The 14,764-nt window shown below is 41.6% G+C and overlaps 1 protein-coding gene across 1 annotated transcript; it reads left to right on the top strand.

The window, feature by feature from the left end:
- On the top strand, window positions 392-14,739 carry HMGXB4 (HMG-box containing 4). The gene is made up of 11 exons (XM_021386306.1): window positions 392-524; window positions 2,705-2,810; window positions 3,402-3,505; window positions 4,858-4,933; window positions 5,914-6,831; window positions 8,191-8,274; window positions 8,727-8,791; window positions 9,075-9,180; window positions 9,651-9,820; window positions 10,765-10,887; window positions 12,874-14,739. Exons 2-11 carry the CDS (start codon window positions 2,780-2,782, stop codon window positions 12,916-12,918), a joined length of 1,722 nt encoding a protein of 573 aa, XP_021241981.1. The 5' UTR covers window positions 392-524; window positions 2,705-2,779; the 3' UTR covers window positions 12,919-14,739.

The raw sequence follows: 14,764 nt of genomic DNA, 5'->3' as shown, positions 1-14,764 counted from the left end.
GGTGCTGCCCTGGAACAGGCTGCCCGGGGAGGTGGGGGAGTCACCATCCCTGGAAGTGTTCCAGAACCGTGTGGATGTGGCACTGAGGGACACGATTAGTCGGCATGGTGGGGATGGGCTGACGGTCGGACTAGGCGATCTTAGATTTCTTTTCCAACCTGTGCGACTCTACGTTGTGCCCGAGCTTTACCGCATGGCTCTCCCCGCCTGCCCGCCCATCGATGCGCTCGGCACTCCCGCACACCGCCTCCTGCCCCGCCCCCGCTCCGCGTTGGAGGCAACTCTGCGCTCGGCTGGCAGCCCCTGGCGCCGGGCGGCTGTCCCTTGTCTCCTTCTCCAAGATGGCGGCGGCGAGCGGCAGCGCGGCGCGAAGCGGCGGCGCGGAGTGAGGCGGCCGTGCGCCTCCTCCCTTCCCCTCCCTCCGTTCGGCACCGCAGGCCGACAGCGCTCGCCGCCTCGGGGGCACGCCCAGGCCTGCTGCAGGGGCGGAGCCGCGGGCTGGAGTGAGGCCGAGGCCCGCTCGGGTGAGAGAGCGAGCGGGCGGGCGGGAGCTAGCGAGCGGGGTGGCTGAGCCCGCTTTAAACGGAGGCGGCGGGGCTGGGGCTTGAGCCCGAGCCCGGGCCGTGGGGTGGCGGCGGCGGCGGCTGCGGGCCTGGGCTCGCGTCAGGCTTTGGGAACGGCGGCGGGAAGTGAGGCGAGGGAGCCGGTGCTCCCCGGGAGGACCGAAACACGACAGTCCCCCAGGAGAGCACACAGGGCCTCTGTCCTGCAGCCGGGGGAGTGAGGGAACGGGGGCACGAGGAGAGCCCTGCTCCCAGTGCTTCCTCAGCGTTGGAACAGCGGAACCTAATGGGCATTTGTAGTGCAATATAAGTTCAGGCTATGTTCTGTATGTGCAGGGTTTAGGTCCTAAGTTCCTTTGGGTGTTATCTACCAGCAAATATACCCGACAGACAGCTTGCCTAAGTTTCAAAAAGAGAGTAGAAGCTGTGCCTACTGCTGTCATAGTGTCACAAAGGGACCCATAAGGACCATCGAGTCCAACCCCTGGCTCCACACTGGACCACCCAAAACTCAAACTCTGCATCTGAGCGCGTTGCCCACACGTTCTCCAAGTCATCTCTTCACGAATGACTGTCAGCAGCTTTGTTTTGCTGAGCAATATTTATCACTGAACATCCCAAGTTGGAAGGGACCCACAGGGATCATTGAGTCCCAGCTCCACACTAGACTACCCAGAATCACACTGTCTGAGAGCACTGTGTGAACACTCCTTGAACTCAGGCAGCTTGGGGCCTGACCACTGCCCTGGGGAGCCTGTTCCAGGGCCTTACCGCTCTCAATATTTAGAGTAGGCCCTGAGCACAGTGTTTCAGTGCTGTGTGTGCTCCTGCTGAAGTCCATCAGACCACAGAGAGCTAAGCATCAAGAGGTGTTTGCAAGATCTCCTTTAAGATTGTCAGCCCACAAGTGGCAAGGTGCTTGTGAAGCACTGTGCTGTTGGGTGCATGCATAAATTCTGCCTACAAATTGCAGTGTTTACTAGCAATGTGTGGTTGTCAGAATACTGATCAAAAACATCTCGAGTAGAGAGGTTTCCCAAAACTTGTATTCTCTTGAATTCTCACCAACTTCAACAGAAACATTTGTGTATCCTTTAGCTTGAATTAGTTGCAACTTTGTTCTTTCACATAAGTAACCACAATAAGATGAATACTGTGTACGTTCTCAGCTATTTGTTTGGTAAATCAATGTATACACAGAGATGTATCACAACTTCCCTGATCTCAGTGTAACTTCAATGTGGTTCCATGACTGTGACAGCTAGAAAGAGCAAACTGCACCATCTCTGTGGCTGAGCATTCACACACTAACAACAATAAAAAATCATTTAAGTGCTATTGGTTTAATCGCTTATGAGAAGAGGTCATCTTTTCACGTTAAGCCATTTGCTTACCTTACTTTTGAAAAACAAAACCAGTTTCCTCAGAGAACCAAAGCGCAGCTATTGCATAGCGGTGCTGTCCTCCTGTATGCTAGCAGCTGTAGAATAGAATGACTCAGAAGAGACCTGAAATTTGGAAGCTGCCAGGGGGAAGAGTGCTGCAGAAGTCCTAGCAAAAAGGAACACTTTCCTCTGTTTCCTTTCCCAGGCTGACATTCAGAATGGCTGCAGTGGTAGTGTCAGGAAACTCATCAGCAAGATGTACACCTTCACTACAAAATATGCAACCCTTAAGCTCAAAAGAGTCAAAACAGTCCTTATAAAGCGCAATGATTCCTGCCTGTTTTTGTCTTTTCCTTCACTTCCTCTGAAATTCAAGAATTTGTTATTTCGCTTTAAGTATCTCACTCTTTGCTACAGTGGTTTCTGTCAAAGCATGTCTTTAATACAAGTTCAGGTACAGTTTTTTTTGTGACATCAAACAGCTATATTCTCCCTTCGTTTCTGTGGATGAATTATTTAAGTGACATGGAGATTTTACAAGGAAGAGGTGATCTTGTTACATTTTTAAAAGTAGCAAGAAATAAAATCTCCATCTTATTTTAAAAAAAATTCTGTCACACTTGAACAATGAGCGAGGAGGAAGACTTTCCTTTCCCACTGTCTTCCAGAGAATCTACATTTTGTTCAGGGGGTGTTTCCCATTTTACATCGTGATTCTTCCTTATGGGAGGGTTATTTTCATTCTCTGTTTCTCAGAACTTTTCCTGTAGATGGGAACAGGGGAAGGAGCCCAGACGTGGCAACATATTCTCAGGCTCCTGCAGGACCACCATGGCTTATGATGACTCCAAGAAGAAAGAAGGTATGACTGCTTCATAATCTCAGAAGGAGTAGCCAAGAAAAAGGGTACCCTCTGCAGCCCTTGCCAGGCAATGGAGTCAGAGAGTGGGAAAGGAAGTCAGTCTCCTGTGGAGCGTTGAAGGGTATTAACCCTTAAATGTAATCTGGACAAGTTTCTGCAGGATCCCAAGCCCTTGACTTCCAGATGGAAAGTAATGGGATTAGAGAAACGGGTGGTACTTCCTAGAGCAAACACCACGATTGGGAACTCTGCCACTGCAGCCTTTCTTCTCCCAGCCAGGTCAATGAAACTGGAGGCCAGGGCTATGGCTAGTCATGGTAACGTTTCTAAGTGCAATCGTCTTCAGAAAGGAATCTACAAGGATTAGAAATGAAATCTTGGGAACATGTGTTATAATATTAGAGCACTGAACCCTGTCCCATGTCAGAGAGTACAGAATGTTATCTCTTAGTCCCTAGTGCTTGCTGGGTTTTGTGCATCATTCTGTGCCAACGTCCACTGCTGTCTTATTTTGTATATAGTCCATGTGTCTATTGTCCCTTAACATGGTATCTCACTTTTTTTTCTTTTCTCGTTTCACATGAATCTTAGAATTCCTAGAGAGTGACCGAAGTGCTGATGACATCAGGACACATCGAGAGAAAAAGCGATATTACAAGGATCTTGTGCAAGAGGACGAGAGGATAACAACTCAGGTCAGAAAGCCCTCAGAGAAAACATTGAAAGTGTAAGAAAGCGTATAAAGCTTGATAGAGGATGGGATGAGTTGCTTAAAAGTCCTTTCGTGTAGAAAAATTCCTGTAGAAGAAAGCAAGAGCAGTTAATCATCTCCTGAATTGTTCGGTAGATTTGCTGGGTAAATTGAGGGGGTCAGTCCCAATTACAACTGATTCTGATTTTCTTTTACCTCAGAAAATAGGGCAGTAGTATCTTGTCCTAGTCTTGATGTACAGCCCTGCAAATTCTGAGATAGTATGAATGACTTTTTACACAAAAGGAAAGATTTTTAGAATTTATATTTGCATAAATAGGCAGCAAAGTATGAATAGAATGTGAATTGATGCACTGTTGTCTTCCTAATTCTGCAGACAGCCTGTAACGATAGCTCTTGAGAAGTATGAATTTGCCCTAACTGTTTCCTTGGGGCCTTAACTCAGAAATCATGTAGCAACAGCTTAAGTTTCTTCAAAACTTTCCTCTTGGAATTGAAGTTTCTGCTGTTAGCTCAAAGATGACTACTTGTGATTATTTTTTAACATTTTCAAATCTGGAAAAGAAGTTCTAGTTTAAAAATGGAAATCATCTGCCACGTAGATGAAATTCTATAGAGAAGCTTCATTTTTAGACCATAAATTGGTCAAGAGATATGTAATAATTGGGTGACATGAGCTACTAAGGTCCATTTTCTGGCCCATCATTTTGATTGTCACCTCTCTGTTCCTCCCTTCTCTTCTTTTATCTTCTTCAGCATATTAAATATGTACTGCTCACCTTCATTTTCAGACAGCCTGTGCACACTTAGTTATTTCTTGGCTTGATTAAGAAGTGGATGTCAGTCTTTTAACAAATCATCAGCTGATGTCCAAGTGCTGTCTTTCATAGTCTGTTTCTTAACATTCTCAAACGTACTTTTTCAAGTAGTCTCCTGCATTAATTCTTTCACTGGAGGAGGTCTCCCAATGGAGATTTGTATTTCAGTATCCTTATGGTCCTGTTGCACTGCAATTTCCACAGAAAGTTTGATGCCTCTTAGTTGGCTGATGTGCTAAAACTATTCTAAGACTGCATTTTTTTGTTCTCTCATGTATCTGTACCATGCTTTTTGCCTTTTACCTTAAATTTACACTATGGGCTCTTGATGACATACCATGTTTTCTTTGCTGATTTAGCACCTAGAATAAGAATACTGGTTCATACATAGGCTTACTTGGCGTTATAGTAGTACAAGTATCTCTTTATGCCTCCCACAAGTTATCTATGTCAGCAGTCTACATGAATCTCATGTTATGTCCATCTGTTTGTCAGCTTTTTTTTCTTCTTATTCTAGGACAGCGACCTCTTTCCAGGGACGGAACATCACAAAAAGAAGAGGAAGCATTCCTCCGATGAGTTCTGCTCCAGGGGTAAGACAGCAATCAGACAAGGGAAGGGGCTAAGGAATAATGACTTTGAAGAAAGGATGCTGTTAAACCAGTGTCATCAAACTTTGTGGTTAAGGCTTTATCAGGGGGAAAGTGCACCAGCTGGTCTTATGACAAGTAATCAGATACCTGAATGATCAGGTTTCTGCTACATCAAACAGCAAAAGATCAGGAAATGATGTTTTCAGAGTTTAGCTTAACAAGTTGCTGTTGTTGGAGCAGAGATCTTCCACTCATCTTTTCACTGACAAGTTGTAGATTTCTAACTCATGCCTTCCTTTTTGTCATTTGCATTCTTTTTTTCCTTATTGCATTACAAGCTGTAGTCTTACTTGCAGATAGTACTAATTAATTTATCTGAATTTATAAAAATAGAATGTGTCAGAATACAATGTGATTGCTTTTGGGTTCAGATTGAATACAGAAGCACTATTCTCACAATGAAAAAGCTGCCCAGAAAATGACAATTCTGTTCATAAAAGCTTAACAGGCGTAAGATTTACTTTTTTCCCAATGCAAAAAGAAAGCCACGTCTTTGGAATATCTTTACAAGCTGAAATTAGTCAAAAGTCTGTTTTCAGAATGAAAAGACTTATGCTTTCAATTCATTGGTCTCTCCAGAGCTAAAAGTGATGTTACAAGCTTGTAATACTACAGGCTCAGTAAGATATATTTTCGTCAAAATATGCTGGTTTATTATAGAATACAAATTTTGTTGAAATGGAAGAACTTTCTCAGTCTGTCTTTCTTCATTAAATAGATTGACCAGCTCTAGTGTTACTGCTCCTGATATCTGTAAGGATGCACTGAGCTGACTGCAAATTTTAGAGACTTCCTTCAGCCAAGATGAAAATCAGTCAGCTGTAGTAATAAGTATTGCAGGATTCCCACTTCACTTTTGGTTTTGTAATGCTGTCTTTAAGAGAATTGTCTTGATGAGCATCTCTCTTGACCTTTTTCAGGTCCTTCATCTTTGGATCTACCATCAAAGAAGAAGAAAAAAGCAGTTTCTAGCCCATCCTCCACTGACAAAAACATGGATCTACTCAAGGCTATCACCACACCTTTGGCCACAAGCTCCAAGTCTTCAAAGAAGACCTCTGGAAAATCATCTTATTCTTCCTCTGGACATTCTGAAAGCAGGAAGGAGCACCACAAGAAGAAGATGAGTGGGAGCAGTGCGGAGCACTCAGTGGATGATAGCAGCTTCCACAAAACTAAAAAAATGAAACCTCTTTACGTGAACACAGAGACGCTTACTCTTCGTGAGCCTGATGGCTTGAAGATGAAGCTTATCCTTTCACCAAAAGAGAAAAGCAGTGCAACAGATGATGATTCTTTCTCAAAAAAGTCTTCAAAGAAATCAGCTCGAGATGAGCAAGGGTCATTCCATCTGAGTCATGAACTGCATAGCTTCCTGAAATCATCACGGAAGAAGCATAAACCTCCAGACTCACATCCCTCTTCTGAGAGTTTTGGTGCTGACACATCTGTTTTTTCAGAAAGCCATGGGAGTGAGTATGAGATTTCAGGTGTGGAGGCACCGCCAGAATCGGGATCCTCTTCTGGTGGGGAACTGGAGGCCGGTGAGCTAGTGATAGATGACTCCTACCGGGAAATCAAGAAGAAGAAGAAGTCAAAAAAAAGTAAGAAAAAAAAAGACAAGGAGAGACACAGAGAGAAGAAGCACTCTAAGTCTAAAAAGAGTTCTGGGCACTCTTCAGTGGCAGTAACGGAAATGACAGTATCACCACCACCTCCTCCCAGCACTCCCTATGTTCTTCCTCCACCTCATCCTACTGTTTTTCACTCAGATGGACAAAATGAGAAGAGGAGGAAAAGGGAAGAAAAGGAGAAAGAAAAAGCTGAGAAATGGGAAAAGGAAAAGGAAAGAGAAAAGGAGAAGGAAAGAGAAAAGGAGAAGGAAAGAGAAAAAGAGAAGGAAAGAGAAAAGGAAAAAGAAAGAGAAAAAGAAAAAGAAAAGGAAAGAGAAAAAGAGAAAGAAAGAGAAAAGGAAAAGGAAAGAGAAAGAGAAAAAGAAAAAGAGAAGGAAAGAGAAAAGGAAAAAGAAAAGGAACGAGAAAGAGAAAGAGAAAAAGAAAAAGAGAAGGAAAGAGAAAGAGAAAGGGACAGAGAAAAAGTAAGGAAAATCTGGAGGGGAAATAGAAATTGGGTGATGGGTACTGGTGAATTACACAGTGTTACAAAGACATGTTAAACTGAAGTATGATTAATGTCAGCATTGATGGTTTCATCGCAGCATGTTTGGCAGAAATGTTTCGACTGCTGTATTTTAAGTTTATAGCAAAAGGAATATTATCATTGTTCATTTGTTTCTTTGTGACACTGGCAGTCTTTTAACCAATATAGCTCCATTGAAAATGTTATATTTGATATACTTGGTACAGATTATGCCACCCCTCCATCATTTTCTAAGGTAGCTGGTTCTAGCTATTACCAGTAGAATTTTGGGCTGGTCTGGCTGTCATCTAGTCCATCATGACAGTTCCTCTAAGAAGGAATTGAGTTCTAAGCTGGAAGGCTGAAGTTATTTACCCATTTATTTGAGTATGTCTAAGATTTCCGGTCTGAATTATTTTCAACGTATATGTATAGGGAAAAACAGTTTTTGTACATCCACATAGACAAGTGTTGCTTTGTGTCAGCAACTGGGCAGGCATAGCCCAAATTTACTCAGCTATTCTGCTCCATGTGTTAAGTTTTCTTTGATCAGACCTTGACAATTGCTTATGCCTCTGTTATCAGTGTACTTCTACAGTCTGTTTTCCTGAAAATATGAAGTGATCTGTAAGAATCACTTAGAAAGAGCAAAACATGAGCTGAAATAGAACAAAAACTGAACTGCTTTGGCAGATCCATGTTGGTGCTGTGAATAGTATGACAGTTGTGGGTTTTCTTTCAATTTTAAGTTTTAAAACTGAGATGTGTTTACAGAATTATACCTTGCTCCTGGATTTAGAATAGCAAAAGTTTTGACTTAGGAATGAAATGCATCAATAGTTGTTGCAAAATAAGTCTTATATTAAAACTGGTTCTGGCCGTTTCCTATTGCTTTCAAAACTGCTAAATACAGCCAGAACATGTAAAACTCGGCTATTTTATCTTCTTTATCTAATCACAGTGTCTTTCCTTAAGTGTTTGATAGATGTCAAATTATTAATAAAATTGAGTATGTCTCTTTATAATTAAAAATCTTTGTTTCCTTTTTTCTTCTGACTAGCCAAAGAAGAAAAACATGTCCGCCTATCAAGTGTTCTGTAAGGAATATCGTACAAATATTGTATCTGAGCACCCTGGGATAGGTGAGAGAATAAAACAGCTTTTCTTAATTATACATCAGTCTGATTAATTAACAGGACATACCTTTGGTTTCATACCAACCTCTGAATTTTTGAGGCAGTAAAAAGGATGGAAATTGATTTTATGATTTGCTTCATTGTATTGTAACCAAGCTGTGAATCTGGATAAAGAAATTACTTACTCTTCCTTTCATTTACTTAAGGAGTTGTCTTTTTTGTGTCACTTTTCTGCGTATGCATGCGTGATCTTGTATTTCCTGTGTCACTGACAGTAAGGAAATGCACAATGGAAATCATTTTTAGACAGTGTGGGATGTTCCACTTGTGAAAGACATTGCTTTCTAAATGTGTATGCCAGTTTTTCACACTATTGAAATTCACATAAATTCCCTGTGTCCTCAGCATGATTTTATCCTTTAATCTATTTTGAGCATTTCTGTTTTTCCTCCTAACAGATTTCGGAGACCTTAGTAAAAAGCTGGCAGAAGTGTGGAAGCAGCTACCTGACAAGGATAAACTGGTAAGTGCGTGTGAGATGTTTTTGTAAAATGATTTTTGTAACCTAGGTGCTTAGGTCAGAACACGACGGTATTATTGCCACAATACCTTAAAACGTATTACCGTGTCCCCAAACTGTGGGAAAATGGATGATTTAGCCCATGTTGTCATAAAAGCTTTCATTTTCTTCTCATAGCATTGCTTCACCACTTGGCTACATAATGTTACTCTGCCCTGAGGTCTTGGCATCAGGTAAAAGAATTATCTAACATTATGAATCTCTTTTTATACCGTGGTAACTGAAGATCTGGAAACAGAAAGCTCAGTATCTACAACACAAGCAAAATAAAGCGGAGGCCACCACTGTGAAGAGAAAGGCGTCATCTTCAGATGGGGCTCCAAAAATAAAAGGTAATTGACACACTTTATTTGCTCTACTTATTGGGTTTATTTTGGTGTAGGGAAGGTGATGTGTTTACATTTAACTTGTCATATCACTCAACAGTGTTTCTTCAAGAGCAAGAATGATACCAACACTTTTCAAAAAGTCTAGTTAGTAGAATGGTATTGGTATTAGGAATACCTGAATAGGGGTTGAAATGTGAAGCAAGAATCAGGGAAGTTCTAGTGGGAATATCTTGCTGCAATATGAAAAAGGGTTGTTGTTGATGGTTTGGCATCTCCGTTTACCAAACCTCTCAAATCACACTCAGCTGAGGTACTTGCTTTGCATGACACTGAAGGCAGGCTCTGTTCTCCAGAGGTCCACATAACTATTTAAGCATCTAATACCTTTGATATTTGATCTTCAGAAAGTAAATAGGCTTCTAAGTAAAAGAATGAAAGTAGATAATACAGAATTTTAAATCCTGCGTTTCCAGCTTCTCCACCAGGAGCGATTTCCCCTCATAAAAAATCTCCCACCAGCACCGTGGTGTTGCCTTCCTCACCAGCCAAAGCCCCTGAGACAGAGCCTATAGATGTAGCTGCACACTTACAGTTGCTGGGTGAATCTCTGAGCCTCATTGGACACAGACTGCAGGAAACAGAGGTGAGTTTGTCCCCAGTGGCGTCTCAGTGATGTCACACAATCACTCACAGGACGGGGGGGATTATTATTTTGTCTCAAGCCTTTAGAAAAAAGAAAAAAAAAAACATCAGAGAAGGTCTTTTCCAAGATGTTCTAGCATGTCCTGTTGTTTTCTTGTACTATCATGCTCCCAGTGCTTATTTCAACTTATATGATAATGTAGGAGATGTCATATTTTCCAGTGGTTTCCTAAGGTTAGATGGTAGTAATTGTCTGCATACATGCACACACATGCACAAACACACAGTTTTAGAATTCAGCCCAGCTTGTAAGCAGAGGACATATTTAGCTAAAATAACAAATGTCAGTGAATTTTGTGGCTAACAAGGTCATCTCGTCTCACTTTTTTTGTTTTAACAGCAATAAAATAAATTGTTACTGCATTGTTTCTGGCATGACCTCATTGAGGTTATTCTTCAAAAGAACAAATGGAGTAAAAATCAATCCCTTTACAGGATGACACACAAACACATGTCCTTTTTTGAAAGTATATTGATAACTAAAGCATTTTTACAGACTTAGCATTTCTTTAGGCTTCAGTAATAAAACAACCTCGCCTTTAGTTAATATAGTAGAAGGTACAAAATGGCAAGGAAATTACATGGTATAAACTGTGGAATTAAACTGTACACAAAGCTGACAACTTTCTAACATTGTCTGCTGTTCGCTGCTTTTTTTCCTACATCAGTATGTTGCCTATTGAATTCTTGATTTTTTTTCTTTTTTTGAACCAGCAGTCTCTCTGTGAAGTGTTTGGCATAGTTTTGTTGCTGTGTAAATAATGGAAGTGGACTAGGGGAGCTCAGTAGTGAAGATACTGTGTATGAAAGAGAATCAATATAGTTGTGAAGGAACCGTAATTTCCACTACTTGTCCCTATCCAGTTTTTCTTTCCTTACTTGCAGGGAATGGTGGCTGTTTCAGGAAGTTTGTCAGTACTTCTGGATTCTATCCTGTGTGCTCTGGGGCCATTAGCATGTCTGACCACACAACTACCTGAGTTGAACGGCTGCCCTAAGCATGTTTTGGTGAGTTTGTTGTGGTTATTTCCATTCTAGCCCTGTTAATTTCAGTAGAGCCCAGCTAGAGTTTTCTGATGAATCAGTCTTAGAGTGCAATTTCAGTGCACTAAGAAAGTTTTATTTCAAACGTTTTTATCCCTCTATAAAAACGTTTGACACGATTTTTTGAAATTCTTTAAGGTCTCAGTGTTGGTGGGTATTGCACAACGTTGCGTTATTGTTCTTTTCTTTTTCCACTGGGAACTGACCTAATATTTGTTCCATTGTTTGCAGTGCATGTAGGTCCTGTTCTAGTGACTGAAACAATCTATCTCAATCAAATAAAAGCACCTGTACACATACCGTTATTTTTGAAAGTTCTAGTTTTCCTTAAAACTATAAAAAGCATCTTCCAGCTGCTTTGCATTACTCATGCATCCTGTTTTGAGTTAGCAACATAGAAAATAGCATGTGATCTCTGTTAAGATTCCTAATGTGACTGAGTAGGGCCTTTCACACGTAGCTGTTTCCTTATCCAAGGAAAGGAAAACAGTTTCTGTTTTAAGGAACGGTGTAGCTGCAGGTTCTTTTCCATGTTAAATTACAGTTGCAACTGAGCCCTGATTTAGCAACAGCTTGTGACCTCACTAGCACGATGTGGACATGGATTAAGATGGCAGCAGTATAAAAGGAATCAGAAGTTGTACCTCCAGCAGGAGGCACGAATAAGCGATAAAGTAAAGCAAAAATGAAAAATAAGTATGTAGTCTGAAGAAGCTGAGCAACTGAAATAAAATCTGGGATCTGGACAAGAGAACAACATAAATGGGATATGAATTAGCGTGTTCTGACAGGACAGCCCAATCATTGATTCATTTTGAGAACAAGAACAAATCTGAGAGCTTAGGCTGTGAGCTCCTACAAACTGGCTGTCTACACTGAAGCTGAGTCAACGGGGTGTTCCCATCATGAGCCATGGAAAAACATCCTATGCTTTACTCCTTTTTGCTAGCCAAGTTCATTCAGAACAAGTTACACCCCTTTTCCACATGACTAATGGTGCGTATCTTGGAAACTTGATCAATTTATTGTTACAAAGAGCAGTGATGCTGCAGGTGGATTAAGGCACTTACCTGTCACTTCTGAAAGCTGGTATTAAAACTTGATAATAAAGAAATTATTCTGATTTTTACAGTCAGGTACGTAAAGACAGTGATATCTTAAGGGATAAAATTGTCAGTGGTCGTGTTGCACGTAGTATGCAGTTCATCTTTTCGGTCAGCAGGTGGCATTGTTAAATTTTTAGAATCACCCTTGGTACAGATCCAGTTCTCTGTCTTCAGCAATTAAAAGGCAAGCATTCCTAAGGCCTTCAGCCACCCAACCACAGACCTGAGGTTACTGAAATACTACATTTGAAGAACATGCAGATAATATAGTGATTGGTGTTGTTTTCTGATGTGTAAAAAAAAAGGACCCTGAGTCTTAGAATTCTATTAAATTTGCAGGGAAAACTGGAGGGACTTTTCTTTCCCTTCAGACACCCTACTAAGAAGGTTTTTTTCTCTTATACACTGCAGAATGTCTTGAAGGGCTTGTGAGTATAAAGTCAGGGATTTGTGTTGGTTTTTTTCCACATTATACATCTTTGATCACTTAAATACTTCACCACATCTTCCATGTGGTTGATGTGATATAGCCAGTGTGGCTTGTTTCAACTTTAAAGGTAGAGTGTGAGGTTCATTAGGAAGAGGTCACTTGAGGAAAGTCTCAAGCATTTTGTTTCCAGGTGGTTCTAAGTACTGAGGCTACCTTTGTGCTCAGTTAAGTTTCCAAATATGTGACAATAAGCCTAACAGTGATTGTCTAATGATGACTTGTCACTTTGGTTGTCTCTTGATACGGTAACTTGTAAGACAAAGGAATGTGCTTAGTACCCTCATCTGTGTCATTTTGGGGGATTTTGAGTCACTATGGGACATTAAAATCTTGATTTTTATTTTTTTTTCCCAGTCAAACACACTAGACAACATCGCTTACATCATGCCTGGACTTTGATGAGAAAGGATCCTGAGATTTACTCAACTTCTGCATAACTGACCTGTGTACATGTGCGTTACACCGGCACTCCCCAGGGGTTCCATGTGTAGTGTTTTTAAAGTTTTATATATGTATATTATATGCATAGGATCATATTTTATGAAAAGTTGTGAAGCTGAGAGAACCGTATTCTCTCAGTGGATAAAATGTGATCCAATATGGAAGTATTTGTACAAAGAATTCAAAAAGATTTTGAGATACTAGCCTTAAATACAAATCCTTTCATGGGGGAAGCAGCCAGAGAACGTACTTTTGGATATGAGGAAAAACGTGTAACTGTGAGAGTGGTCATTGAAACAGGTAGCCCAGAGAGGTTGTTGAATCTCCATCCTTGAGGACATTGAGAAACAAGGAGCAGCCTTCTCTAGCTGAACTTTATTTGGAAGCAGGGGGTTGGACCATTTGGTTGGACCCATTGAGAGTATTCTGTGGGCAGGCAGAGATGTTAGTACATTTTGGACCAAGGAATAGAAGTGGTTTCGTCACCAGCCCTATTTCTGTTTTTCGGTTTAAAATCTGCTTGAGGGGAAAGCCGGATAGCTAGTCAAGGATACAGAGGCCTTTGCCTCTTGATCCCATCTTCTAAGCCCCCTCTTCAGTCAGGAAATAACTGAAAGTTGTCAGCGTCAGCTTGCCGGTCAGCAGCTGGCATTTGAAGTGAAGCTGAAGATGACAGTTTAATCTTTTCTTGTGGATTTGCACCCAAATCATCACTAGCGCTCTGATGTATCGACAGATTTTATTGGCTTCAGAGAATGAACTTCCTGCTGATTTTTGCAGAGCATGGTCAGCCTGCTTTGATGGAGAGCGATAGCAAATAGGAAAACAGTTGGATTGCTTCTGTCCATCTCGCACTTGGTTTGTGAGCAGACAACCTCGATTTCTGAGACTGCTGACCCCCATCTCTTTCACCAGCAGCGTTGAAAGAGCCACGGTGCTGCTGTGGGATGGTGGCTGATAACCAGTTTGAAGCAGTTACAGCTGATCGAGGCACGTGTGTGTTGACAGGACTGGTCCCCCTTCTTTCCTGCCACATACTTGGTGTTTGGCTTTCCGCTCCTCTCAAAGAGCTGCAGGAAAGCACCTGATTTTCATAGAGGCTTTTGCGTGTCTGTATGTATGTGTAAGTGGTGTTCATATCATATGTATTTAACTTTTACCGATATCTCTAACAGATTTTAATTTATCCTGTATATTACTGTGTACATATATATATATACATAATTTAAAAGCAAAAAATCCCTCCCTCCACAAGCGGTGGAAGACACGAATCAGGTTTGCCTCACCACGCTGCCTGCAGGAATCAGCCGTGTGCAGCAGGACGCATTGGCGACGCGTGGGGAAGGCCGTGAGCATTTGCAGAAACTGACTGCCTCGCGAAGCTGGACCAGTTTTCCTGCAGCACCTCCAGCCTCGTAGCCAGGTGCTCTGAATCTCACATGCACATTCTTAACCTGAGCCCCAGATTGGGCAGATACATTGTAGTGGCACGTGGCCGTTGTGCGAAGGGACAGAGGGATGCTCTTCAGCTTTGTCTTCTCTGCCATGGAAAACTCGTGGAGAGTGACAAACGCACCCACCCCCACTGTATTGTATTTGTATTTAAAATTTGTACACTTTGTATCATCTGTATCTTGTGCTGTTTGGTACTAGAGGGAAAACTTTGGCAAGACTTAGCGGTTTTTATATTTTTGTTAGTTCCTTGCCGTTTGATCCAGACGCCCTTACAATACGAACTTTTTTTGTACTGTCCTTACAATATAATGTCTTTTTTTAACACTTGGAGTGCCGTCACTCATTTGCA

This window comes from Numida meleagris, chromosome 1, assembly GCF_002078875.1.
Source record: "Numida meleagris isolate 19003 breed g44 Domestic line chromosome 1, NumMel1.0, whole genome shotgun sequence".
Lineage (NCBI taxonomy): Eukaryota > Metazoa > Chordata > Aves > Galliformes > Numididae > Numida > Numida meleagris.
This window is presented reverse-complemented; position numbering and strand designations above follow the sequence as displayed.